This window comes from Entelurus aequoreus, linkage group LG27 (genome assembly GCF_033978785.1).
Source record: "Entelurus aequoreus isolate RoL-2023_Sb linkage group LG27, RoL_Eaeq_v1.1, whole genome shotgun sequence".
Taxonomy (NCBI): Eukaryota; Metazoa; Chordata; class Actinopteri; order Syngnathiformes; family Syngnathidae; genus Entelurus; species Entelurus aequoreus.
The window spans coordinates 5,063,159-5,090,947 of record NC_084757.1 but is presented as its reverse complement, the minus strand read 5'-3'; the positions used below and the strand labels follow the sequence as shown (position 1 = coordinate 5,090,947).

The 27,789-nt window shown below is 37.3% G+C and overlaps 1 protein-coding gene across 1 annotated transcript in view; it reads right to left on the bottom strand.

Annotated features, from left to right (window-relative positions):
• ptprfa (protein tyrosine phosphatase receptor type Fa) overlaps positions 1 to 27,789 on the bottom strand; it is a 195,216-nt gene that overhangs the window by 135,327 nt on the left and 32,100 nt on the right. Inside the window, 1 exon segment of the mRNA XM_062038655.1 lies at positions 8,288 to 8,476. Within this exon segment, the coding sequence (XP_061894639.1) occupies positions 8,288 to 8,476 (189 nt within the window).

Sequence of the window (27,789 nt, the reverse complement as noted above, 5' to 3'; positions counted from 1 at the left end):
GGAACAAAAATGGAGGTATGCCACACACCTGTTGTTGTTTACAATAAACTCGCCGGCGCTATTGCGTCGTATATATAAAACACTACTTTTCCTAGCTAGCCTCATGCTAACCTCACGCTAACGGCAGACAGCAAAGATAAGACTAGTTCATGGTTACTATGCAGATGTCATGCATCTGGATAATAAACCGAAAAGAGATATTTTGGAAAAAGGGGCCCTAGAAGCTGTGTGGGACCCCCTCGGGAGGTGGGACGGGGGGACATCAGCAGCTTTCAGGGAGCGCGAAGACCTGCCATGGCGTTCCTCTGATGTCATGGCGGATCTTTCATTGGGAAAAATAATAGGACTTTATTATCTTTTCACAATGGAGGCAGCATCACAGACACGCACTGGAACTTTCTGTCCATTGTGTCCTTCTCAGGCAGCGCTAATGGAAACACGTGGAAAATGGAATTATCTCGGCGGGTGGTTTCACCTCCTTTCTCCGCTCATCCAGCGGGAGGGGGGGGAGAGGGCGACGTTCGTCTTCACGCCGCACGCCGGAGACTGCTTGACATCATAGCACTTTACCTAATAAGCTAAAAGACGGGGCTGGAGAAAGTTCCTTCCACGTTCTTGGGGGTATTTTTTTGCGCGTCGTATTTCTTACAAAGGTCCGCTAACCGCTCGGAACGGGTGGAGGGTCGGCAACAGAGCAAAGGCCCGACATTGTAATACATGTCAGTTCCTACAAGAGTGTAGTAAACACTTTAAAACTACCAAGGACACGGCGTTTTGTGTGTGTGTAGCTTTAAATGTAAATGTGGGACAAGAACAAACAAGTCTTTCCATTTTCTCTGCGTTCTAAATAGTAAAAAACTGCTAGCAAGAGGCGACTAACGACGTAAAAGAACAAAAATGCTCCATTTACATGCCGTGACCTGCATATTAACCAAACTATAGTGACTATGGGTATAAAAATGTGGACTTTCGAATGAATTGTGACGATCAAAATCAATATTTTGTTGTTGTTTTTTAATAGGCACTCGGGCAAATCATATTGTTGATGTAGATCAGGGGTCACCAACCTTTTTGAAACCAAGATCTACTTCTTGGGTACTGATTAATGCGAAGGGCTACCAGTTTGATACACACTTAAATAAATTGCCAGAAATAGCCAATTTGCTCAATTTACCTTTAACTCTATGTTATAATTAATAATTTATGATATTTACACTTAATTGAACAGTTTAAAAGAGGAGAAAAAACGAAACAAATGACAATTAAATTTTGAAACATAGTTTATCTTCAATTTCGAGTCTTTAAAATTCAAAATTCTACCAAAAAAAAGAAGAGAAAAACTAGCTAATTCGAATCTTTTTGAAAAAATTAAAAAAAATTATTTATGGAACATCATTAGTAATTTTTCCTGATTAAGATTCATTTTAGAATTTTGATGACATGTTTTAAATAGGTTAAAATCCAATCTACACTTTGTTAGAATATATAACAAATTGGACCAAGCTATATTTCTAACAAAGACAAATCATTATTTCTTCTAGATTTTCCAGAACAAAAATTTTAAAAGAAATTCAAAAGACTTTGAAATAAGATTTAAATTTGATTCAACAGATTTTCTAGATTTGCCAGAATAATTTTTTTGAATTTTAATCATAAGTTTGAAGAAATATTTCACAAATATTCTTCGTCGAAAAAACAGAAGCTAAAATGAAGAATTAAATTAACATTTATTTATTATTCTTTACAATAAAAAAAATAAATTTACTTGAACATTGATTTAAATTGTCAGGAAAGAAGAGGAAGGAATTTAAAAGGTAAAAAGGTATATGTGTTTAAAAATCCTAAAATCATTTTTAAGGTTGTACTTTTTCTCTAAAATTGTCTTTCTGAAAGTTTTAAGAAACAAAGTAAAAAAATTAATGAATTTATTTAAACAAGTGAAGTCCAAGTCTTTAAAATATTTTCTTGGATTTTCAAATTCTATTTGAGTTTTGTCTCTCTTACAATTAAAAATGTCGGGCAAAGCGAGACCAGCTTGCTAGTAAATAAATACAATTTAAAAAATAGAGGCAGCTCACTGGTAAGTGCTGCTATTTGAGCTATTTTTAGAACAGGCCAGCGGGCTACTCATCTGGTCCTTACGGGCTACCTGGTGCCCGCGGGCACCGCGTTGGTGACCCCTGATGTAGATGATCATATCTGCTGTACACATTTCTTTTAGAAAAGAGAAGTCTAGGAAACCTTATTTGTATTGGACTTTATTCAATTACTAACCAAAACCAGTTTTCTTTTAAGTAATGTAAACATTTATCAGAGCTTTTTATATATTTTATGGAGGAACTTGTTTTACATTGAATGGAATCGTTACCCGCAAGAACCGAATCGAATCGTGTGGACCGCTAACCGCTCGGAACGGGTGGAGGGTCGGCAACAGAGCAAAGGCCCGACATTGTAATACATGTCAGTTCCTACAAGAGTGTGGTAAACACTTTGAAACTACCAAGGACACGCCGTTTTGTGTGTATGTAGCTTTAAATGCAAATGTGGGACAAGAACAAACAAGTCTTTCCATTTTCTCTGCGTTCTAAATAGTAAAAAACTGCTAGCAAGAGGCGACTAACGACGTAAAAGAACAAAAATGCTCCATTTACATGCCGTGACCTGCATATTAACCAAACTATAGTGACTATGGGTATAAAAATGTGGACTTTCGAACGAATTGTGACGATCAAAATCAATATTTTTTTGTTGTTGTTTTTTAATAGGCACTCGGGCAAATCATATTGTTGATGTAGATGATCATATCTGCTGTACACATTTCTTTTAGGAAAGAGAAGTCTAGGAAACCTTATTTGTATTGGACTTTATTCAATTATTAACCAAAACCAGTTTTCTTTTAAGTAATGTAAACATTTATCAGAGCTTTTTATATATTTTATGGAGGAACGTATTTAACCGGCACCCAATGTTATTAAAAAAGTATTGATTTTTATTCGAAAATTGTTTTACATTGAATGGAATCGTTACCCGCAAGAACCGAATCGAATCGTGTGGAACGGGTGGAGGGTCGGCAACAGAGCAAAGGCCCGACATTGTAATACATGTCAGTTCCTACAAGAGTGTGGTAAACACTTTAAAACTACCAAGGACACGCCGTTTTGTGTGCGTGTAGCTTTAAATGTAAATGTGAGACAAGAACAAACAAGTCTTTCCATTTTCTCTGCGTTCTAAATAGTAAAAAACTGCTAGCAAGAGTCGACTAACGACGTAAAAGAACAAAAATGCTCCATTTACATGCCGTGACCTGCATATTAACCAAACTATAGTGACTAAGGGTATAAAAATGTGGACTTTCGAATGAATTGTGACGATCAAAATCAATATTTTTTTGTTGTTGTTTTTTAATAGGCACTCGGGCAAATCATATTGTTGATGTAGATGATCATATCTGCTGTACACATTTCTTTTAGAAAAGAGAAGTCTAGGAAACCTTATTTGTATTGGACTTTATTCAATTACTAACCAAAACCAGTTTTCTTTTAAGTAATGTAAACATTTATCAGAGCTTTTTATATATTTTATGGAGGAACGTATTTAACCGGCACCCAATGTTATTAAAAAAGTATTGATTTTTATTCGAAAATTGTTTTACATTGAATGGAATCGTTACCCGCAAGAACCGAATCGAATCGTGTGGAACGGGTGGAGGGTCGGCAACAGAGTAAAGGCCCGACATTGTAATACATGTCAGTTCCTACAAGAGTGTGGTAAACACTTTAAAAAGGCCTACTAGGGACACGCCGTTTTGTGTGTATGTAGCTTTAAATGCAAATGTGAGACAAGGACAAACAAGTCTTTCCATTTTCTCTGCGTTCTAAATAGTAAAAAACTGCCAGCAAGAGGCGACTAACGACGTAGATAATAGGGATTAACAAAAATGTTTAGAAAAGAGAAGTCTAGGATACCGTATTTGTATTGGACTTTATCAAATGTTTGGGTAAAAAAAGATGAACCAAAACCAGTTTTCTTTTCTTTTACCCCCAAGAACCGAATCGAATCGCGTGAACCGCTAACCGCTCGGAACGGGTGGAGGGTCGGCAACAGAGCAAAGGCCCGACATTGTAATACATGTCAGTTCCTACAAGAGTGTGGTAAACACTTTAAAACTACCAAGGACACGCCGTTTTGTGTGTGTGTAGCTTTAAATGCAAATGTGAGACAAGAGCAAACGAGTCTTTCCATTTTCTGTGCATTCTAAATAGTAAAAAACTGCTAGCAAGAAGCGACTAACGACGCAGATAATAGGGATAAACAAAAATGCTGCATATAGAAAAAGGGACTTTCAAATGAATTGTGACGATCCAAAATCAATATTTTTTTTGTTATTGTTATTTTTAGGCAACAGAGTAAAGGCCCGACATTGTAATACATGTCAGTTCCTACAAGAGTGTGGTAAACACTTTGAAACGGCAAATTGGAAAATTGTTTTACATTGAATGGAATTGTTACCCCCCCAAGAACCGAATCGAATCGTGTGGTTCCCAAAGATTGACAGCCCTAACAGCGACGTCGTTATTGTAGGTGCTAACACCGAGGAACTACCTTTCTGGGAACTGACATAGTGCCTTGCTCACAGGCTACTATCTAAAAAATATTAAACAAAACCAGTTTTTTTTTAAAAGTAATATAAAGATTTATTAAAGCTGTTTATGCTGAATTTACCAGCTAAACATGGAGCACAAGTCTACTGCTGAAAGATACAACCATCCCATCAATCCGCAATCAAGTGAGCGCGGTCACGATTCGATCCCGATTCTCGGGGCCACAATTCGATTCAGAATTGATTCTCCATTCGACGTGATTCTCAACTCAAACCCATTTTCGCGTTGTATTTTTTTGGTACAGTAATTATAACAAAAACTTTCCAAAACAGGTTACAAAAAATTCATTCCTAGAAAAAAAAACAATATAAAAAAAATAGATTTTAAAAAATTAGGAATCGATTTAAAATCGGAATAATAATAATCGCGACTTTGATATTTTCGAGGGCCTTACAGGAGGAATAGGTTACCTGCATTGTTAGCCGCCTTGTGCTAGCAGTTTTTTACTTCCTAGAACGCACAGAAAAGATGCATGTTCTTGTCTCACATCTGGATTGTGACTAAAGAGCAACATCTTTTTTTTAAAGGGCAGTTTTTGCTTTAATGCTAACGAGACATGTAACTGACATGTATTAAAATGTTGGGCCTTTACTCTGTTGCCGACCCTCCACCCGTTCCGAGCGGTTACTGGTCCTTTGTAAGAAATATGACGCGCAAAAAACGAGCGATGTTCTACTTTATTTCTGTGTCCCACTTTGGGCCAGTATAGCTACGTGAGCTACATGCTAACGTTACGCTCACATTTTGACAGCCTGCCAAGTTAGCCTCCTGGCTGTGGAAGAACAAACTTACAAGATGTGTAGCAAAGCCTACTTTCTTTCTTTTAGTTTAGTGGCGAGCACATGCTAACACGTCTTCTTGCCGTACGTGACAGACTACATTAGTAACGCTACGGAGGAGACAAACGCTAGCATAGCTACGTGAGCTACATGCTAACACCGCACTCACATTTTAACGGCTTTATTGTGTTAGGTTGGCTCAAAAAAAACAACTAATAAATTTACAATAAAACTCCTACAGTTGGCAGAGCTCCAGATTTTCTTTAAGATGCGTAGTGAAGCCTTATTTATTTTTATTTTTTTAAGTGGCGAGCACATGCTAACATGTCTTCTTGCCGTACGTGACAGACTACATTAGTACACATTGGAGGAGACAAACGCTAGTGATGCTAACATAGCTACGTTAGCTACATGCTAACACCACACTCACATTTTAACAGCTTTATTGTGTTCGGTTGGCTCAAAAAAAAAAAAAAAAAAACACTATTCAATTTACAAAAAAAAATCCTACAGTTGGCAGAGCTCCAGATTTTATTTTAAGATGCGTAGCGAAGCCTGTTTTTTTAGTTTTTGTTTTTTTAGTGGTGAACACATGCTAACACGTCTTCTTGCCGTACGTGACAGACTACATTAGTAACGCTACGGAGGAGACAAACGCTAGCAATGTTAGCATAGCTACGTGAGCTACATGCTAACATCGCACTTTCATTTTAACAGCTTTATTGTGCTAGGTTGACTCGAAAAAATAAACACAAATACATTTACAATAAAACTCCTACAGTTGGCAGAGCGCCAGGTTTTATTTTAAGATGCGTAGCGAAGCCTGTTATTTTATTTTATTTTTAGTGGTGAACACATGCTAACACGTCTTCTTGCCGTATGTGACAGACTACATTAGTAACGCTACGGAGGAGACAAACGCTAGTGATGCTAACATAGCTACTGTGAGCTACATGCTAACACCGCACTCACATTTTAACAGATTTATTCTGCTAGGTTGGCTCGAAAAAATTAATTAAAAAACACTAATACATTTACAATAAAACTCCTACAGTTGGCAGAGCTCCAGGTTTTATTTTAAGATGCGTAGCGAAGCCTGTTTTTTTATTATTATTTTTTATTTGGAATTTTTTTTTTTTTTGGTGGTGAGCACATGCTAACACGTCTTCTTGCCGTACGTGACAGACTACATTAGTACACATTGGAGGAGACAAACGCTAGTGAAGCTAACATAGCTACTGTGAGCTACATGCTAACACCGCACTCACATTTTAACAGCTTCATTGTGTTTGGTTGGCTCAAAAAAAAAAAAAAAAAAAAAAAACACTATTCAATTTACAAAAAAAATCCTACAGTTGGCAGAGCTCCAGATTTTATTTTAAGATGCGTAGCGAAGCCTGTTTTTTTTTTTTTTTTTAAGTGGCGAGCACATGCTAACACGTCTTCTTGCCGTACGTGACAGACTACATTAGTAACGCTACGGCGGAGACAAACGCTAGTGATGCTAACATTGCTATGTGAGCTACATGCTAACACCGCACTTTCATTTTAACAGCTTTATTGTGCTAGGTTGGCTCGAAAAAATAAACACTAATACATTTACAATAAAACTCCTACAGTTGGCAGAGCTCCAGGTTTTATTTTAAGATGCGAAGCGAAGCCTGTTATTATTTTTATTTTTTTTTAGTGGTGAACACATGCTAACACGTCTTCTTGCCGTACGTGACAGACTACATTAGTAACACTACGGAGGAGACAAACGCTAGTGATGCTAACATGGCTACGTGAGCTACATGCTAACACCGCCCTCACATTTTAACAGATTTATCGTGCTAGGTTGGCTCGAAAAAAATTAATAAAAAACACTAATACATTTACAATAAAACTCCTACAGTTGGCAGAGCTCCAGGTTTTATTTTAAGATGCGTAGCGAAGCCTGTTTTTTTATTATTATTTTGTATTTGTATTTTTTTTTTTAGTAGTGAGCACATGCTAACACGTCTTCTTGCCGTACGTGACAGACTACATTAGTACACATTGGAGGAGACAAACGCTAGTGAAGCTAACATAGCTATGTTAGCTACATGCTAACACCGCACTCACATTTTAACAGCTTCATTGTGTTTGGTTGGCTCAAAAAAAAAAAAAAACACTATTCAATTTACACAAAAAAATCCTACAGTTGGCAGAGCGCCAGATTTTATTTTAAGATGCGTAGCGAAGCCTGTTTTAATTTTTTTTTTTTTGGGGGGGGGGGTTTATTTAGTGTTGGTTATGTCCTTCTGAGAGTCTACAGTACGAATTAGTTTTTGGCCTATTTCTTCTGTCAGATTTATAATATTACATATTACAGTAGGATCGCCATAAAAAAACATATTTGCGGTTCCTGGTCAAACACAGGCAGAGGATCCGCACGTGACATTTTTCCAATCATGGGAAGTGCAGACCCGCGTAGGGAGGCGTCATTCCCCGTGGTTGTGCAAAAGGCCAAAGGTGTCAAATGGAAAAAAGAAAGCTATTATTGTTCCATAAAGCGGGTCAGACTTGTCAATTGGCGGACGTATCCAACCTGGTGGGTGTAATTATTGGAAGCAGACATGATGGCGGGCTGCTGGAACAAACTGTCGAGTTCCCGATATCACGACTTGTTGATCCCAGCTGGAGTGGTTTTGAAAGTAGGAGTAATATCAGTGATCTCATTCCTCCACGGACAGATGTTTCCCAAAGGGTGAGGCAAAGGCCACGTTTGGCTTCCTGGACATTGGCGTGCAGCTGTCTTCCCACACAGCTGCTGCTCACACACTCCTCATCTCCACCTCCCCGCCCGCTCCCGTGTCGGGGTCCTACCTGAGCGCAGCTGCTTGATGCGTCCGTCGCTGCCGCCCACGTCCACGGGCAGGAAGTCCTTAAACCAGAAGATCTCCGGGTCGGGGTTGCCGCTGGCGGCGCACAGCATGGTGGCCGTGCGCGTCCTCTCCACCACCTTCAGCTGGGGGCCCATGTCGATGGTGGGGAAGCCGTGAGGGATCTGGTCCTCTGGGGAGAGACAGGGAGACCATGACGCATGTCCCAACAAACACCTGGCAGTATTGTTAGCACCTCGCTTTTAGGACCCGGGAGTCTTACCACATTCTACAAAAAAAGATGGCGGACAGCTTAAAAAACTATTAAAGGATACCCACTTCGGAATTTAGGGGTCATAAATTATTAAAAAACTACAAGAGAAGATACCAACTTCTGCCTTTAGGGGTCGTACATCATTATGACGTCTGGACTACAAAAAAAGATGCCGTACATTCTAAAAAACTACGAGAAAATACCAACTTCTTCCTGTAGGGGTCGTAAATCATTATGACGTCTGGACTACGAAAAAAGATGGCGTACATTCTAAAAAACTAAGAGAAAATACCAACTTCTTCCTGTAGGGGTCGTAAATCATTATGACGTTTGGACTACAAAAAAAGATGGCGTACATTCTAAAAAACTACGAGAAAATACCAACTTCTTCCTGTAGGGGTCGTAAATCATTATGACATCTGGACTACAAAAAAAGATGGCGGAGAGATTAAAAAACTACAAGAGAAAATACCAACTTCTGCCTTCAGGGTTCATAAATCATTATGACGTCTGGACTACAAAAAAAGATGGCGTACATCTTTAAAAAACTATGAAAAAAATACCCACTTCGTAATTTAAGGGTCATTAATCATTATGACATATGGACTACAAAAAAAGATGGCGGACCTATTAAAAAACTACAAGAGAAAATACCAACTTCTGCCTTTAGGGGTCATAAATCATTATGACGACTGGACTACAAAAAAAGATGGCGGACAGCATAAAAACTACGAGAAAAAAACAACTTCTGCCTTTAGGGGTCATAAATCTTTATGACTGGACTACAAAAAAAGATGGCGGACAGCATAAAAACTACGAGAAAAAAACTACTTCTGCCTTTAGGGGTCATAAATCACTATGATGTCTGGACTACAAAAAAAGATGGCGTACATCTTAAAAAAACTACGAGAAAATACCTACTTCGGAATTTAAGGGTCATGAATCATTATGACATATGGACTACAAAAAAGATGGCGAACCTATTAAAAAACTACAAGAGAAAATACCAACTTTGGCCTTTAAGGGTCATGAATCATTATGACGACTACACCACAAAAAAAGATGGCGGACAGCATAAAAACTACGAGAAAAAAACAACTTCTGCCTTCAGGGGTCATAAATCATTATGACGACTGGACTGCAAAAAAAGATGGCGTACATCTTAAAAAACTACGAGAAAATACCCACTTCGGAATTTAAGGGTCATAAATCATTATGACATATGGACTACAAAAAAAGATGGCGGACCTATTAAAAAACTACAAGAGAAAATACCAACTTCTTCCTGTAGGGGTCGTATATCATTATGACGTATGGACTACAAAAAAAGATGGCGTACATCTTTAAAAAACTACGAGAAAATACCCACTTTGGAATTTAGGTGTCGTAAATCATTATGACGACTGGACTACAAAAAAAGATGGCGGACAGCACAAAAAAACTACGAGAAAATACCAACTTCTTCCTGTAGGGGTCATAAATCATTATGACATATGGACTACAAAAAAAGATGGCGTACATCTTAAAAAAACTATGAAAAAAATACCCACTTCGGAATTTAAGGGTCATGAATCATTATGACAAATGGACTACAAAAAAAGATGGCGGACCTATTAAAAAACTAGAAGCGAAAATACCAACTTCTGCCTTCAGGGTTCATAAATCATTATGACGTCTGGACTACAAAAAAAGATGGCGTACATCTTAAAAAAACTACGAGAAAATACCCACTTTGGAATTTAAGGGTCATGAATCATTATGACATATGGACTACAAAAAAAGATGGCGGACCTATTAAAAAACTACAAGAGAAAATACCAACTTCTTCCTGTAGGGGTCGTATATCATTATGACGTATGGACTACAAAAAAAGATGGCGTACATCTTTAAAAAACTACGAGAAAATACCCACTTCGGAATTTAGGTGTCGTAAATCATTATGAAGTCTGGATTACAAAAAAAGATGGCGGACAGCACAAAAAAACTACGAGAAAATACCAACTTCTTCCTGTAGGGGTCATAAATCATTATGACATATGGACTACAAAAAAAGATGGCAGACATCTTTAAAAAACTACAAGAGAAAATACCAACTTCTGCCTTTAGGGGTCATAAATCATTATGACATATGGACTACAGAGAAAGATGGTTGACATCTTTAAAAAACTACAAGAGAAAATACCAACTTCTTCCTGTAGGGGTCCTAAATCATGACATCTGGACTACAGAAAAAGATGGTTGACATCTTAAAAAACTACAAGAGAAAATCCCAACTTTTGACTTTAGGGGTCGTAAATCATGATGACAGACTACAAAAAAGGATGGCGGACAAACTACAAGAGAAAATACCAACTTCTTCCTGTAGGGGTCGTAAATCATTAAGACGTCTGGACTACAAAAAAAGATGGTGGACATTCTAAAAAACTACGAGAAAAAAACAACTTCTTCCTGTAGAGGTCGTAAATCATTATGACGTGTACACTACAAAAAAAGATGGCGGACAGCATAAAAAACTACAAGAGAAAATACCAACTTCTTCCTGTAGGGGTCATAAATCATGACGTCTGAACTACAAAAAAAGATGGCGGACAGATTAAAAAATTACAAGAGAAAATACCAACTTCTGCCTTTAGGGGTCATGAACCATTATGACATCTGGACTACAAAAAAAGATGGCGGAAAAAATACAAGAGAAAATACCAACTTCTTCCTGTAGGGGTCGTAAATCATTATGAAGTATAGACTACAAAAAAAGATGGCGGACAGCATAAAAAACTACAAGAGAAAATACCAACTTCTTCCTGTAGGGGTCGTAAATCATGACGACTGAACTACAAAAAAAGATGGCGGACAGATTAAAAAATTACAAGAGAAAATACCAACTTCTGCCTTTAGGGGTCATAAATCATTATGACATCTGGACTACAAAAAAAGATGGCGGACAAACTACAAGAGAAAATACCAACTTCTTCCTGTAGGGGTCGTAAATCATTATGACATATGGACTACAAAAAAAGATGGCGGACAGATTAAATGTAACAGTCACTGTTCTGCGTTGTGTCTATGTAGTGAAGGACACACAGGAGTTGTGTCTATGTAGTGAAGCACACACAGGAGTTGTGTCTATGTAGTGAAGGACACACAGGAGTTGAGTCTATGTAGTGAAGGACACACAGGAGTTGTGTCTATGTAGTGAAGCACACACAGGAGTTGTGTCTATGTAGTGAAGGACACACAGGAGTTGAGTCTATGTAGTGAAGGACACACAGGAGTTGTGTCTATGTAGTGAAGGACACACAGGAGTTGTGTCTATGTAGTGAAGGACACACAGGAGTTGAGTCTATGTAGTGAAGCACACACAGGAGTTGTGTCTATGTAGTGAAGGACACACAGGAGTTGAGTCTATGTAGTGAAGGACACACAGGAGTTGTGTCTATGTAGTGAAGCACACACAGGAGTTGTGTCTATGTAGTGAAGGACACACAGGAGTTGTGTCTATGTAGTGAAGGACACACAGGAGTTGTGTCTATGTAGTGAAGCACACACAGGAGTTGTGTCTATGTAGTGAAGGACACACAGGAGTTGTGTCTATGTAGTGAAGGACACACAGGAGTTGTGTCTATGTAGTGAAGCACACACAGGAGTTGAGTCTATGTAGTGAAGGACACACAGGAGTTGTGTCTATGTAGTGAAGCACACACAGGAGTTGTGTCTATGTAGTGAAGGACACACAGGAGTTGTGTCTATGTAGTGAAGCACACACAGGAGTTGTGTCTATGTAGTGAAGGACACACAGGAGTTGAGTCTATGTAGTGAAGGACACACAGGAGTTGTGTCTATGTAGTGAAGGACACACAGGAGTTGTGTCTATGTAGTGAAGCACACACAGGAGTTGTGTCTATGTAGTGAAGCACACACAGGAGTTGTGTCTATGTAGTGAAGGACACACAGGAGTTGAGTCTATGTAGTGAAGCACACACAGGAGTTGAGTCTATGTAGTGAAGGACACACAGGAGTTGTGTCTATGTAGTGAAGGACACACAGGAGTTGTGTCTATGTAGTGAAGCACACACAGGAGTTGTGTCTATGTAGTGAAGGACACACAGGAGTTGAGTCTATGTAGTGAAGGACACACAGGAGTTGAGTCTATGTAGTGAAGGACACACAGGAGTTGTGTCTATGTAGTGAAGGACACACAGGAGTTGTGTCTATGTAGTGAAGGACACACAGGAGTTGTGTCTATGTAGTGAAGGACACACAGGAGTTGAGTCTATGTAGTGAAGCACACACAGGAGTTGTGTCTATGTAGTGAAGGACACACAGGAGTTGTGTCTATGTAGTGAAGGACACACAGGAGTTGTGTCTATGTAGTGAAGGACACACAGGAGTTGTGTCTATGTAGTGAAGGACACACAGGAGTTGTGTCTATGTAGTGAAGCACACACAGGAGTTGTGTCTATGTAGTGAAGGACACACAGGAGTTGAGTCGTGGAGGATTTATTCACCTTTTTTTGATAGAAACAAAAGAACAGGGCGTCACACACAGTCCACAGTAAACAGGATGTCTCTCCACTACAGAATAAAGAAATAAATAATACACAGTCATATTAATGCCACATGACACAAGATGTATTATATATATATATAAATATATATACTCATATTAATGTCACAAGATGTCCACACAGACACGCAGCAGAGTTTTTGACCCCTGCGCAAAGTCACGAGACCAGGAAACCCCGTAATAAGCGCAGCTAGCATTAAGCTAACCCACACATCATTTCACATATAAAAGTCCGGTTTTTACAACAATTTAACCAACAAAAAGTTCGGGAATTCAACCCGCATGCTTAACAGCACGTCACAAGACAGTGTGCATTCTTAAAGAATACTTTAAGAGCGACTAGCAAAAAGTTGTTAACAAATAAAGGGAGAGAGACATAAACATGACCTACCAGCTCCGAGCCTCATGCTCACTGAAGCTGCTCACACACGTGCGACGCCAAATCACCCCCCAGGGAAACAAAAAGGTATGTAACGGAAAATAATAGAGTGGAACCTATTTACAATAAGGGACACTTTTGGGGAAGAAAAGGATGTGAATAAATGACCAAAAATTAAAATAAAATAAAATAAAATTTAGCTCGGCTACATAGAAAACTACGAGAAAATACCAACTCCTTCCTGTAGGGGTCACAAATCATTATAACATCTGGACTACAAAAAAAGATGGCGGACATCTTAAACTTCTACAGGAGAAAATACCAACTTCTTCCTGTAGGGGTCATAAATCATTATGACATCTAGACTACAAAAAAAGATGGCAAACAAACTACAAGAGAAAATGCCAACTTCTTCCTGTGGGGGTCATAAATCATTATGACGTGTGGACTACAAAAAAAGATGGCGGACAGCATAAAAAACTACAAGAAAATACCAACTTCTTCCTGTAGGGGTTGTAAATCATTATGACATATGGACTACAACAAAAGATGGTGGACAAACTACAAGAGAAAATACCAACTTCTTCCTGTAGGGGTCGTACATTATTATGATGTCTGGACTACAACAAAAGATGGCGTACATCTTAAAAAACTACGAGAAAATACCCACTTCTTCCTGTAGGGGTCGTACATCATTATGATGTCTGGACTACAAAAAAAGATGGTGGACAGATTAAAAAATGACAACAGAAAATACCAATTTCTGCCTTTAGGGGTCATAAATCATTATGACATATGAACTACAAAAAAAGATGGCGTACATCTTTAAAAAAAACTACGAGAAAATACCCACTTCGGAATTTAGGGGTTATACATCATTATGACATGGACTACAAAAAAAGATGGCGGACATCTTAAAAAACTACAGGAGAAAATACCAACTTCTTCCTGTAGGGGTCATAAATCATTATGACATATGAACTACAAAAAAAGATAGCGTACATCTTTAAAAAAACTACGAGAAAATACCCACTTCGGAATTTAGGGGTTGTACATCATTATGACATATGGACTACAAAAAAAGATGGCGGACAGATTAAAAAAACTACAAGAGAATATACCAACTTCTTCCTGTAGGAGTCGTAAAATATTATGACATATGGACTACAAAAAAAGATGGTTGACATCTTAAAAAACTACAAGAGAAAATACCAACTTTTGAATCATGAATCATGATCACATGTTAATAATGATGAGTGCATTAATAACATGGTGTGTCACGGTGTTAATAACGATGAGTGCATTAATAACATGGTGTGTCACGGTGTTAATAACGACGAGTGCATTAATAACATGGTGTGTCACGGTGTTAATAATGATGAGTGCATTAATAACATGGTGTGTCACGGTGTTAATAACGACGAGTGCATTAATAACATGGTGTGTCACGGTGTTAATAACGATGAGTGCATTAATAACATGGTGTGTCACGGTGTTAATAACGATGAGTGCATTAATAAAATGGTGTGTCACGGTGTTAATAACGATGAGTGCATTAATAACATGGTGTGTCACGGTGTTAATAACGATGAGTGCATTAATAACATGGTGTGTCACGGTGTTAATAACGATGAGTGCATTAATAACATGGTGTGTCACGGTGTTAATAATGACGAGTGCATTAATAACATGGTGTGTCACGGTGTTAATAACGATGAGTGCATTAATAACATGGTGTGTCACGGTGTTAATAACGATGAGTGCATTAATAACATGGTGTGTCACGGTGTTAATAACGATGAGTGCATTAATAACATGGTGTGTCACGGTGTTAATAATGACGAGTGCATTAATAACATGGTGTGTCACGGTGTTAATAACGACGAGTGCATTAATAACATGGTGTGTCACGGTGTTAATAACGACGAGTGCATTAATAACATGGTGTGTCACGGTGTTAATAACGATGAGTGCATTAATAACATGGTGTGTCACGGTGTTAATAACGATGAGTGCATTAATAACATGGTGTGTCACGGTGTTAATAACGATGAGTGCATTAATAACATGGTGTGTCACGGTGTTAATAACGATGAGTGCATTAATAACATGGTGTGTCAAAGGTGGATTGTCCACCTCCGACAAAGACAAAATCATATGTCAAAGCGACGGGGGGCACTATTTGGTACACAACTCACTCACGTGACATTTCCTCGCCATCTTATCACTCCCTCCCCGACAAAGTAGAGGCGGTCAACCTCGCCTGCACGCCATCGGCGAGGTTTTAATGTCTTAAAAGCCACAAAAAAAAAGATAAGAGCCTTTAAAGCTAAACTGTCTTAAACATCCTCGGCTGCTGGTGAACTCCTGCTGAACTCTGGAGTCACACACACACACACACACACACACACACTGTATTTGTTACCTTCTTGAGACCTGAGTAAAATGCCTCCCTCTTTAGGACCAGCCTTTCTAGATATATAAAGAAGTGTATTTACACCATTAATAATATATACATACTATGCACATATAAAAAAGGTAAGCTTTTAGTTACTTTTATTTATTTATTTTTGTAATTGGTTTTTAATCTTCATTATTTACTTCAAGTTATTACAGTATGTCTCATTATACATGTATTATTAATTTTGGCCAAAGGGGGCGCATTCCAATTTCTTACACACACTTGTTATTACATATGTTGACCAGTGGGGGGAGCACTTTAAAAAGTGACACACAGTCACAGAGCAGTGGAGACGCTTTTCAATCTGGCAATCTGATGGACCAGTCTGGGTTCGGAGGTCGCCAGGAGAACGCTACATTTCGGACTGCATTGTGCCGAGTGTGAAGTTTGGTGGAGGAGGAATTATGGTGTGGGGTTGCTTTTCAGGAGTCCCAGTAAAAGGAACTTTGAATGGGCCCTTCCTCTTCCAAAATGACTGTGCACCAGTGCACAAAGCAAAGTCCATAAAGACATGGATGACAGAGTCTGGTGTGGATGAACTTGACTGGCCTGCACAGAGTCCTGACCTGAACCCGATAGAACACCGTTGGGATGAATTAGAACGGAGACTGAGAGCCAGGCCTTCTCCACCAACATCAGTATACATATATACGTGCATATGTATATACACATATATACATGTATACATATACATATATATATATATATATATATATATACATGTATATATGTATATATATATACATATACACACATATACATATATATACACATACAGTATATACATAAAAAACTATATATACAGATATACATACATATATATATACTCATATATACATATATACTGTATATATTATATGTGTATATATATATACACACATATACATATATACAGTATATACAGTACATACATATATACATAAAAAACTATACAAATATACACATACATATATACTCATATACACATTTATAAATACATATGTACACATATATATACACTACATTACACAATACATATATACATGCATTCATATATATATATATATATATATATATATATATATATATGTATATACATATATACACACATATATACACATGTATATACACATATATATATACATATATATATATATATATATATATATGTATATACATATATACACACATATATACACATATATATATACACACATATATATATATATATATACATATATTGTATATACACACATATATACATATATATGTATATATATATACACACATTATATATATATATATATATATATATATATATATATATATATATATATATATATATATATATATATATATATATATATATATATATATATATTAGGGCTGCAACAACTAATTGATTAAATCGATTATAAAAATAGTTGGCGATTAATTTAGTCATCGATTCGTTGGATCTATCTTTTTTTTTTCAATAATTTTTTATTTTTTAATTTTTTTTTATAAACCTTTATTTATAAACTGCAACATGTACAAACAGCTGAGAAACAATAATCAAAATAAGTATGGTGCCAGTATGCTGTTTTTTTTTCAATAAAATACTGGAAAGGATAAAAATGTAGTCTGTCTCTTTTATCCGATTATTAATCGATTAATCAAAGAAATAATCGACAGATTAATCGATTATCAAATTAGTTAGTTGCAGTCCTAATATATATATATATTTTTATATATATATATATACACACACACACATATTTGCCTTCACTCCGTCAGTTTAAGACAAATGAAATGTAACTTGTACGCGGCCTAAAGTGATGAAACAACACACTGTTGCCTCTTGTGGACAAAAAAAGTACTGTAAAAAAATTCTGCACTACTTTGCACAGTCCAGAATACTCACATTTAAGATTATTGTGGCGGTTTATTCAAAGTTTGGTTTCAATAAGCTAATTCAAAACGTACTTTATTAGCATTTCATACTGCGATGACTCACTGCTCCCTCTCCAGGAACAACCAGGTACTGCAGGGCAACGCTATCAGTCTTTAATTGTTGTCGGGTGGACAGCAAACGAGTCGCCCGGGCCTCGTGAGGCCCATTAAAATGTCGTTTGTGTGCTTTGGCCCAACAGAATGGGGAGTCTGGCTGAGATCAACGACATCTTTTAATGATGTCAGGGCTCTGGCAGCCGGGCCTCGCTCCCAGCCAAGGAACCCCCAGAGGAGGATCTTTGGGTCCGGTGTGTGTCGTGCCGGAGACAGACAAGCCTGACTCGACCCGAGAGGTTCTGTTACATTCACCACTTTCCCAGACGGACTGAGGGGGCCGAGACTGGAAACTCACGGAAGGTTAGGCTGAGAAGAAGTTCATCAGAAAGATGATGCAGACACTGTTCTTACTGCTACATCACACACACACATTCTTGTATTTGTTACCTTCTTGAGACCTGAGAAAAATGCCTCCCACTTTAGGACCAGCCTTTCTAGATATATAAAGAAGTGTATTTACAACATTAATAATATGTACATACTATGCAAATATTAAAAAGGTAAGCGTTTAGTTAATTTGTTTGAATGTTTTGTTTTAATTGGTTTTTAATCTTCATTATTTATTTCAAGTTATTACAGTATGTCTTTATATATATATATATATTTATTTTTTTTTAAATAATTGTGGCCAAAGGGGGCGCATTTCAATTTCTTACACACACTTGTTGATTTCATATGTTGACCAGAGGGGGAGCACTTCAAATTTTTACACACACTTGTTATTTCATATGTTGGCCAGAGGGGGAGCACTTCAAATTTTTACACACACTTATTTCATATGTTGGCCAGAGGGGGAGCACTTCAAATTTTTACACACACCTGTTATTTCATATGTTGGCCAGAGGAGGAGCACTTCAAATTTTCAAATTTTTACACACACTTGTTATTTCATATGTTGACCAGAGGGGGAGCATTTGTAATTTGTACACACACTTATTTCATATGTTAACCACAGGGGGAGCACTTCAAATTTTTACACACACTTGTTATTTCATATGTTGACCAGAGGGGGAGCATTTCTAATTTGTACACACACTTGTTATTTCATATGTTAACCACAGGGGGAGCACTTCAAATTTTTACACACACTTGTTATTTCATATGTTGGCCAGAGGGGGAGCACTTCAAATTTTTACACACACTTATTTCATATGTTGGCCAGAGGGGGAGCACTTCAAATGTTTACACACACTTGTTATTTCATATGTTGGCCAGAGGGGGAGCACTTCAAATTTTCAAATTTTTACACACACTTGTTATTTCATATGTTGACCAGAGGGGGAGCATTTCTAATTTGTACACACACTTGTTATTTCATATGTTAACCACAGGGGGAGCACTTCAAATATTTACACACACTTGTTATTTCATATGTTGACCAGAGGGGGAGCACTTTTAAAAGCGACACAGTCAATTTGAAAAATCCCTCCTGTGTGTGTGTATATATATATATATATATATATATATATATATACATACATACATATATATGTGTGTATATATGTGTATATATATATATATATATATACACACACACACACATATATATATATATATATATATATATATATATATATATATATATATATATATATATATATATATATATATATATATATATATATATATATATATATATATATATATATACTGTATATAATTGAGGTTTCTGTGGTTTAATCCGTTATACGGTGCTCAATACTGGGGTAGAGCGGAATATATGTTAGGTCAGAAAAAATACAGAGGCTATATCATCCCTACAAGCCTGTTTCAGGGGGTCGAGCAGGGAAACCTGCGAAACAGGCTTGTAGGGATGATATAGCCTCTGGGTTTTTTGTGACCTAACGTATACATTATATATATACAGGTATATACTACCGTTCAAAAGTTTGGGGTCACCCAAACAATTTAGTGGAATAGCCTTCATTTCTAAGAACAAGAATAGACTGTCGAGTTTCAGATGAAAGTTCTCTTTTTCTGGCCATTTTGAGCGTTTAATTGACCCCGCAAATGTGATGCTCCAGAAACTCAATCTGCTCAAAGGTAGGTCCGTTTTGTAGCTTCTGTAACGAGCTAAAGTGTTTTCAGATGTGTGAACATGATTGCACAAGGGTTTTCTAATCATCAATTAGCCTTCTGAGCCAATGAGCAAACACATTGTACCATTAGAACACTGGAGTGATAGTTGCTGGAAATGGGCCTCTATACACCTATGTAGATATTGCACCAAAAAGCAGACATTTGCAGCTAGAATAGTCATTTACCACATTAGCAATGTATAGAGTGTATTTCTTTCAAGTTAAGACTAGTTTAAAGTTATCTTCATTGAAAAGTACAGTGCTTTTCCTTCAAAAATAAGGACATTTCAATGTGACCCCAAACTTTTGAACGCTAGTGTATATATATATATATATATATATATATATATATATATATATATATATATATATATATATATATATATATATATATATATATATATATATATATATGTATATATATATATATATATATATATATATACACACAAGTACTTGTAACGTGTTGTAGTTTTCAGTAACTCATCTGGAGGCGTTAAAATCGCCATGTAAAATGGCGAAAGCTAATCAGTAGCACGTCAATAGCAAATCCAATGTGTATTAGCATCAAGCTAGCACATTTTCGGGAAAAGTGGAATCTTACTTAACTTACGTTGGATTATTTAGTTGTTTTTTTCAGAGTCAATTTCTTTGTTGGCCTCGGAAGTTGCAACGTCACAGAGAGGGTGGATTGGCCGAGTCCGCTCTCAGTGCTGCTGGAGTGATGGCACGGGCCAATACGGAAAATGGCAATGTTGGATTTGACGTAAATCGGGATTCATTCAGTGGCAAAAAAAATAAATAAATAAAAAGTACCGGATTCTGTACCAATTTGGCACTGTGCCCCATTATTTGTCAAGTTCCTCATCATCACTAAGCAGCGTGAAACCACAACATAACTATTGTGTGATTACGCAGCATTATAACATGTACACAGTGGCTTCCTGTTCAGTGCAAAGTAAGCATGGCAGCATCAAGCGGATTCCACCAAAATAAAAGTCTAGTCATAAAAGTAAACTGTAAAAAAAAATCCTATTTTAATGGTTAATTTATTGTAAATTTCTACTGTAATTTAAAAACTTTTTTTTTTATAGAATTGAAGACATTATCTGTAAATAAACAATCCGCCTGTTATTTTAAGTAATATGCCAGTAATGACAAACGATGTATAGTTTTATTTTTTTTACAGAAAAATACCAAATTAATTATACATAGCATTTTCTGTTTCCTTAAATTACTTTCAAATTCATGTAAAATTACAGTAATTATCTTTCATTAAATATGTAGCTTGTTGTATAAAAATCTATGTCCATTCTAACAATCTAACACAGGGGTGTCAAACTCAAACACAGAGTGGGCCAAAATGTAAAACTGAACAAAGCCGCGAACCAACGTTGAATAAATGAACCTTTAACGTCCTCGACCAGCTGTTGTCACGTCCGCTTTTCATCCATTCTAACATCGTTCAGACCCAGTTACGAGATATGTGCGGCTTCTATACGCACACACCAGCGAATGCGACGCATACTTCATCAACAGCCATACAGGTTACACCGAGGGTGCCGGTATAAACAACTTTAAGACTGTTAGAAATATGCACCACACTGTGAATCCACACCAAACAAGAATGACAAACACATTTCGGGAGAACATCCGCACCGTAACACAACAGAACAAATACCCAGAATCCTTTGCAGCACTAACTCTTCCGGGACGCTACAAAATACACCCCCGCTACCACCAAACCCCCCCCCCCTCCCCACACACACACACCTTGTAGCGTCCCGGAAGAGTTAATGCTGCAAAGGGTTCTGGTTTGGTGTGGATTCACAGTGTGGCGTATATTTCTAACAGTGTTAAAGTTCTTTATTCGGCTACCCTCAGTGTAACCTGTATCGCTGTTGATGAAGTATGCGTTGCATTCTAATGTGTGTGCGTGCAGAAGTGTTCATTTGATATCGCCTCAAGGGCCAAGTGAAATGACACAGAGTTTGACACCCATGATGTAGAATAAAGGTATTTTTCTGCAGAACTGTCTGCATCGTCACTTTATTAAAGGTGGTTGATCTGAACAATTCAGAAAAAATCTGTAAAATAATGGTATTTTTTAGAGGTGTCCGATAATATCGGCAGGCCGATATATGCTTTAAAATGTAATATCGAAAATTATCGGTATCGTTTTTTTTATTATAAGTATCGGGTTTTTTTTTTTTGGTTTTTTTTTTAAATTAAATCAACATAAAAAATGACACAGAGTTTGACACCCATGATGTAGAATAAAGGTATTTTTCTGCAGAACTGTCTGCATCGTCACTTTATTAAAGGTGGTTGATCTTAACAATTCAGAAAAAATCTGTAAAAAAATTGTATTTTTTAGAGATGTCGATATATGCGTTAAAATGTAATATCGGAAATTATCGGTATCGGTTTTTTATTATCGGTATCATTTATTTTTTATTTTTTTATTTTTATTGTTTTATTAAATCAACATAAAAAACACAAGATACACTTACAATTAGTGCACCAACCCCCAAAAAACCTCCCTCCCCCATTCACACAAAAGGGTTGTTTCTTTCTGTTATTAATATTCTGCTTCCTACATTATATATCAATATATATCAATACAGTCTGCAAGGGATACAGTCCGTAAGCACACATGATTGTGCGTGCTGCTGCTCCACTAATAGTACTAACCTTTAACACTTAATGTTACTCATTTTCATTCATTACTAGTTTCTATATAACTGTTTTTATATTGTTTTACTTTCTTTTTTATTCAAGAAAATGTTTTTAATTTATTTATCTTATTTTATTCATTTTTTTAAAAAGTACCTTATCTTCATCATACCTGGTTGTCCAAATTAGGCATAATAATGTGTTAATTCCACGACTGCATATATCGGTTGATATCGGTATGGGTAATTAAAGAGTTGGACAATATCGGAATATCGGATATCGGCAAAAAGCCATTATCGGACATCCCTAGTATTTTTCTGTGGAACTGCCAGCATTGTCACCTCATTAAAGGTGTTTGATCGTAATAATTTGGAAAAACTCTGTAGAATAAAGGTGTTTTTCTGCAGAACTGTTTGCATCGTCACTTTATTAAAGGTGGTTGATCTTAATAATTGAGTAAAAATCTGTAAAATTACGATATTTTTCCGCAAAACGTTTCATGAAAATTTCTGTAAATATAATGTTTTTGGTCATTATTTGGTTTACAATGTTTACTTTAATTTAATGCTTTTCGTTTGGCGGCCGTAGCTGCCAGTAGATGACCGTTTTTTTTTTACAGTGTAGTACCGCCTTCTACAGCGGTTCTGAGGGACGACGTACGTTAGTGGAAGCTAATGACGACCAATTAAAAACAAGGGTTGTGTGTTTTCTCGCCAAGATATCCCTCCCTCCCCCCCTCCCCCCCGAGGACTGACCTTCACACTTTAAAGATGTCTCTGTGATCTCCAGCAAAATAATAATGAGCAGACATCTTAGGTGCAAAGACGTCTTAATGAAGTGAATAAGTGCGGACGCCTCCCCGGCGTGGTGAGTTCACTGCCAGGCCACGCTGCCTTCACAGCCTCCTCGACATCAGCAACCAGCAGGTATTGATGAGGGACATGGTAGTACACAATGTCTGTACAGGTAACATTCCCACAGGTGACGTCCTTATAAGCAACGTCCTAGCAGGTGATGTTTTTACCAATAATATTCCCACAGATCAAGTCCTTATAGCAGTGTTGTCCCCATACCAAAATCTAGTTCCATACTTTGATACTTTTCTACAAAAAATTTCATTATTGTCTTTATTTGAGCAACAAATGTTAGTGTACATGAAACATATGTTTATTATTGTCATTTAGTCCTTAAATAAAATAGTGACAACTTGTCTTTTAGTAGTAAGTAAACAAACAAAGACTCCTAATTAGTCTGCTGACGTATGCAGTAACATATTGTGTCATTTATACACATTATGAGGGACAAACTGTAAAAAATGGATTATTAATCCACTTGTTCATTTACTGTTAATATCTGCTTTTATTTTCTATCTACACTTCTGTTAAAATGTAATAATCACTTATTCGTCTCTTCTTTGATACTTGACATTAGTTTTGGATGATACCACACATTTAGGTATGGATCCGATACCAAGTAGTTACAGGATCATATTCAAAGTCCTCATGTGTCCAGGGACATATTTACTGACTTTATAAACATAATGTAAATTTAAAAAAATTTGGTGACGCTAAAAATATCGATGTAATCATATTAGCATCGACTAGATACGCTATTGTACTTGGTATCATTACAGTGGATGTCAGGTGTGGATCCACCCATGGCGTTTGTTTACATTGTGACGGCGGTGAGCTATTGTATCCTCCTACGGTGTGTAGTGAAGCATGTTTAGCTATTCCTCCTCCTCCAGTGATAATGCTACTTGTAAGAAACCTACTTTATTTGTCGCCACGGAGGCCAGGATTAGTGATTTAGAAGTAGCTAAAACACTGCCGACTGCAGTTTTTAGGTATCGATCCGATACCAAGTAGTTACAGGATCATATTCAAAATCCTCATGTGTCCAGGGACACTTGGTATCATTGGTATCATCGTTTTTAGGTATCGATCCGATACCAAGTAGTTACAGGATCATATTCAAAGTCCTCATGTGTCCATGGACACTTGGTATCATTGGTATCATCGTTTGTAGGTATCGATCCGATACCAAGTAGTTACAGGATCATATTCAAAGTCCTCATGTGTCCAGGGACATATTTACTGACTTTATAAACATAATGTAAATTTAAAAAAATTTGGTGACGCTAAAAATATCGATGTAATCATATTAGTATCGACTAGATACGCTATTGTACTTGGTATCATTACAGTGGATGTCAGGTGTGGATCCACTCATGGCGTTTGTTTACATTGTGACGGCGGTGAGCTATTGTATCCTCCTACGGTGTGTAGTGAAGCATGTTTAGCTATTCCTCCTCCTCCAGTGATAATGGTACTTGTAAGAAACTCACTTTATTTGTCGCCATGGAGGCGAGGATTAGTGATTTAGAAGTAGCTAAAACACTGCCGACTGCAGTTTTAGGTATCGATCCGATACCAAGTAGTTACAGGATCATATTCAAAGTCCTCATGTGTCCAGGGACACTTGGTATCATTGGTATCATCGTTTGTAGGTATCGATCCGATACCAAGTAGTTACAGGATCATATTCAAAGTCCTCATGTGTCCAGGGACACTTGGTATCATTGGTATAATCGTTTTTAGGTATCAATCCGATACCAAGTAGTTACAGGATCATATTCAAAGTCCTCATGTGTCCAGGGACACTTGGTATCATTGGTATCATCGTTTGTAGGTATCGATCCGATACCAAGTAGTTACAGGATCATATTCAAAGTCCTCATGTGTCCAGGGACACTTGGTATCATTACAGTGGATGTCAGGTGTGGATCCACCCATGGCGTTTGTTTACATTGTGACGGCGGTGAGCTATTGTATCCTCCTACGGTGTGTAGTGAAGCGTGTTTAGCTATTCCTCCTCCTCCAGTGATAATGTTACTTGTAAGAAACATACTTTATTTGTCGCCATGGAGGCGAGGATTAGTGATTTAGAAGTAGCTAAAACACTGCCGACTGCAGTTTTTAGGCCAAAATGCGTCCAGTCTCCCTTTTCTGTCTGCTTGTAAGTACTCTGTGTGTGTGCGCTGCCGAACATGCTCCTCTGCTGGTAAAACCAGCAATGTCACCATGTGATGGCACACCGCCATGCCTGTTGAGAACCGATACTTTTCAAACAGAGTATAGTACCGTTTTTGAGTCATTCGTACTGCGATACTATACTAGTACCGGTATACCGTACAACCCTACCTTATAGGTAATGTCTTTACAGGTGATGCCTTTATGGATAATATTCCGACAGGTAACAACATCTTAACTTTATAGGCAACGTTTCAGCAGGTGGTGTCTTAATGGCTAATGTTGCGACAGGTGACATCCTCACAGGTGATCTCTTAATGGGTGTCCTTCCGACAGGTGACATCATTATAGGCAGCGTCCTTACAGGTGATACTTTTACAGGTCACGTCCTGACAGGTGACGTCCTAACGGGTAACATTCCGACAGAGAGACATAAGTCCTTATAGACAATTACCTTACAGGTGATGTCTTCACGGATAATAATCTCCATACTGTATGTGCAGGTGATGTCATGTCCCTACATGGAATGTTCCGACAGGTGAAAACCTTGTGACGTCTTGACGGTCACATGGGTAGTACACAACCTCACAGGGAGTCAGAACACCGCTTTCAATGTCAAATATTTGTGTGCAGAGACTTGTCAACATGTGGAATGGTGTGTGTGTGTGTGTGTGTGTGTGTGTGTGTGTGTGTGTGTGTGTGTGTGTGTGTGTGTGTGTGTGTGTGTGTGTGTGTGTGTGTGTGTGTGTGTGTGTGTGTGTGTGTGTGTGTGTGTGTGTGTGATGGTGGTGAAGTCAAAATGAGGGTGGTCCCAAAAAAGGAGGGATTTTTCACATTGACTGTGTGTCGCTTTTAAAAGTGCTCCCCCTCTGGTCAACATATGAAATAACAAGTGTGTGTAAGAAATTTAAAGTGCCCCCCCTCTGGTCAACATATGAAATAACAAGTGTGTGTGTAAGAAATTTAAAGTGCTCCCACTCTGGTCAACATATGAAATAACAAGTGTGTGTAAGAAATTGAAAGTGCTCCCCCTCTGGTCAACATATGAAATAACAAGTGTGTGTAAGAAATTTAAAGTGCTCCCCCTCTGGTCAACATATGAAATAACAAGTGTGTGTAAGACATTTAAAGTGCTCCCCCTTCTGGTCAACATATGAAATAACAAGTGTGTGTAAGAAATTTAAAGTGCTCCCCCTCTGGTCAACATATGAAATAACAAGTGTGTGTGTAAAGTGTGTGTGTAAGAAATTTAAAGTGCTCCCCCTCTGGTCAACATATGAAATAACAAGTGTGTGTAAGAAATTTAAAGTGCTCCCCCTCTGGTCAACATATGAAATAACAAGTGTGTGTAAGAAATTTAAAGTGCTCCCCCTCTGGTCAACATATGAAATAACAAGTGTGTGTAAGAAATTTAAAGTGCTCCCCCTCTGGTCAACATATAAAATAACAAGTGTGTGTGTAAGAAATTTAAAGTGCTCCCCCTCTGGTCAACATATGAAATAACAAGTGTGTGTAAGAAATTTAAAGTGCTCCCCCTCTGGTCAACATATGAAATAACAAGTTTTAATTAATTAAAAAATACAAATAAAAATAAAAATAAAAAAAATGTATATAGAGACATACTGTAATAATTGAAGTAAATGAAGATTAAAAACCAATTACAAACAAAAACTTCAAAAAATAATTAACTAAAAGCTTACCTTTTTTTTATATGTGCATAGTATGTATATATTATTAATGTTGTAAATACACATCTTTATATATCTAGAAAGACTGGTCCTAAAGAGAGGCATTTTTCTCAGCTCTCAAGAAGGTAACAAATACAAGAATGTGTGTGTGTGTGTGTGTGTTCTTGTATTTCTAGCCTTCTTGAGACACGAAGAAGGAAAAGTATCTTCCATATGAGGAGGTGTGAACAAGTGATGACATAAATCAATAACATTGCATCTAATAGACAATGTCTCATTTGTGGTGACATCTATCAAAATGAGGGTGCTCCCAAAAAGGAGGGATT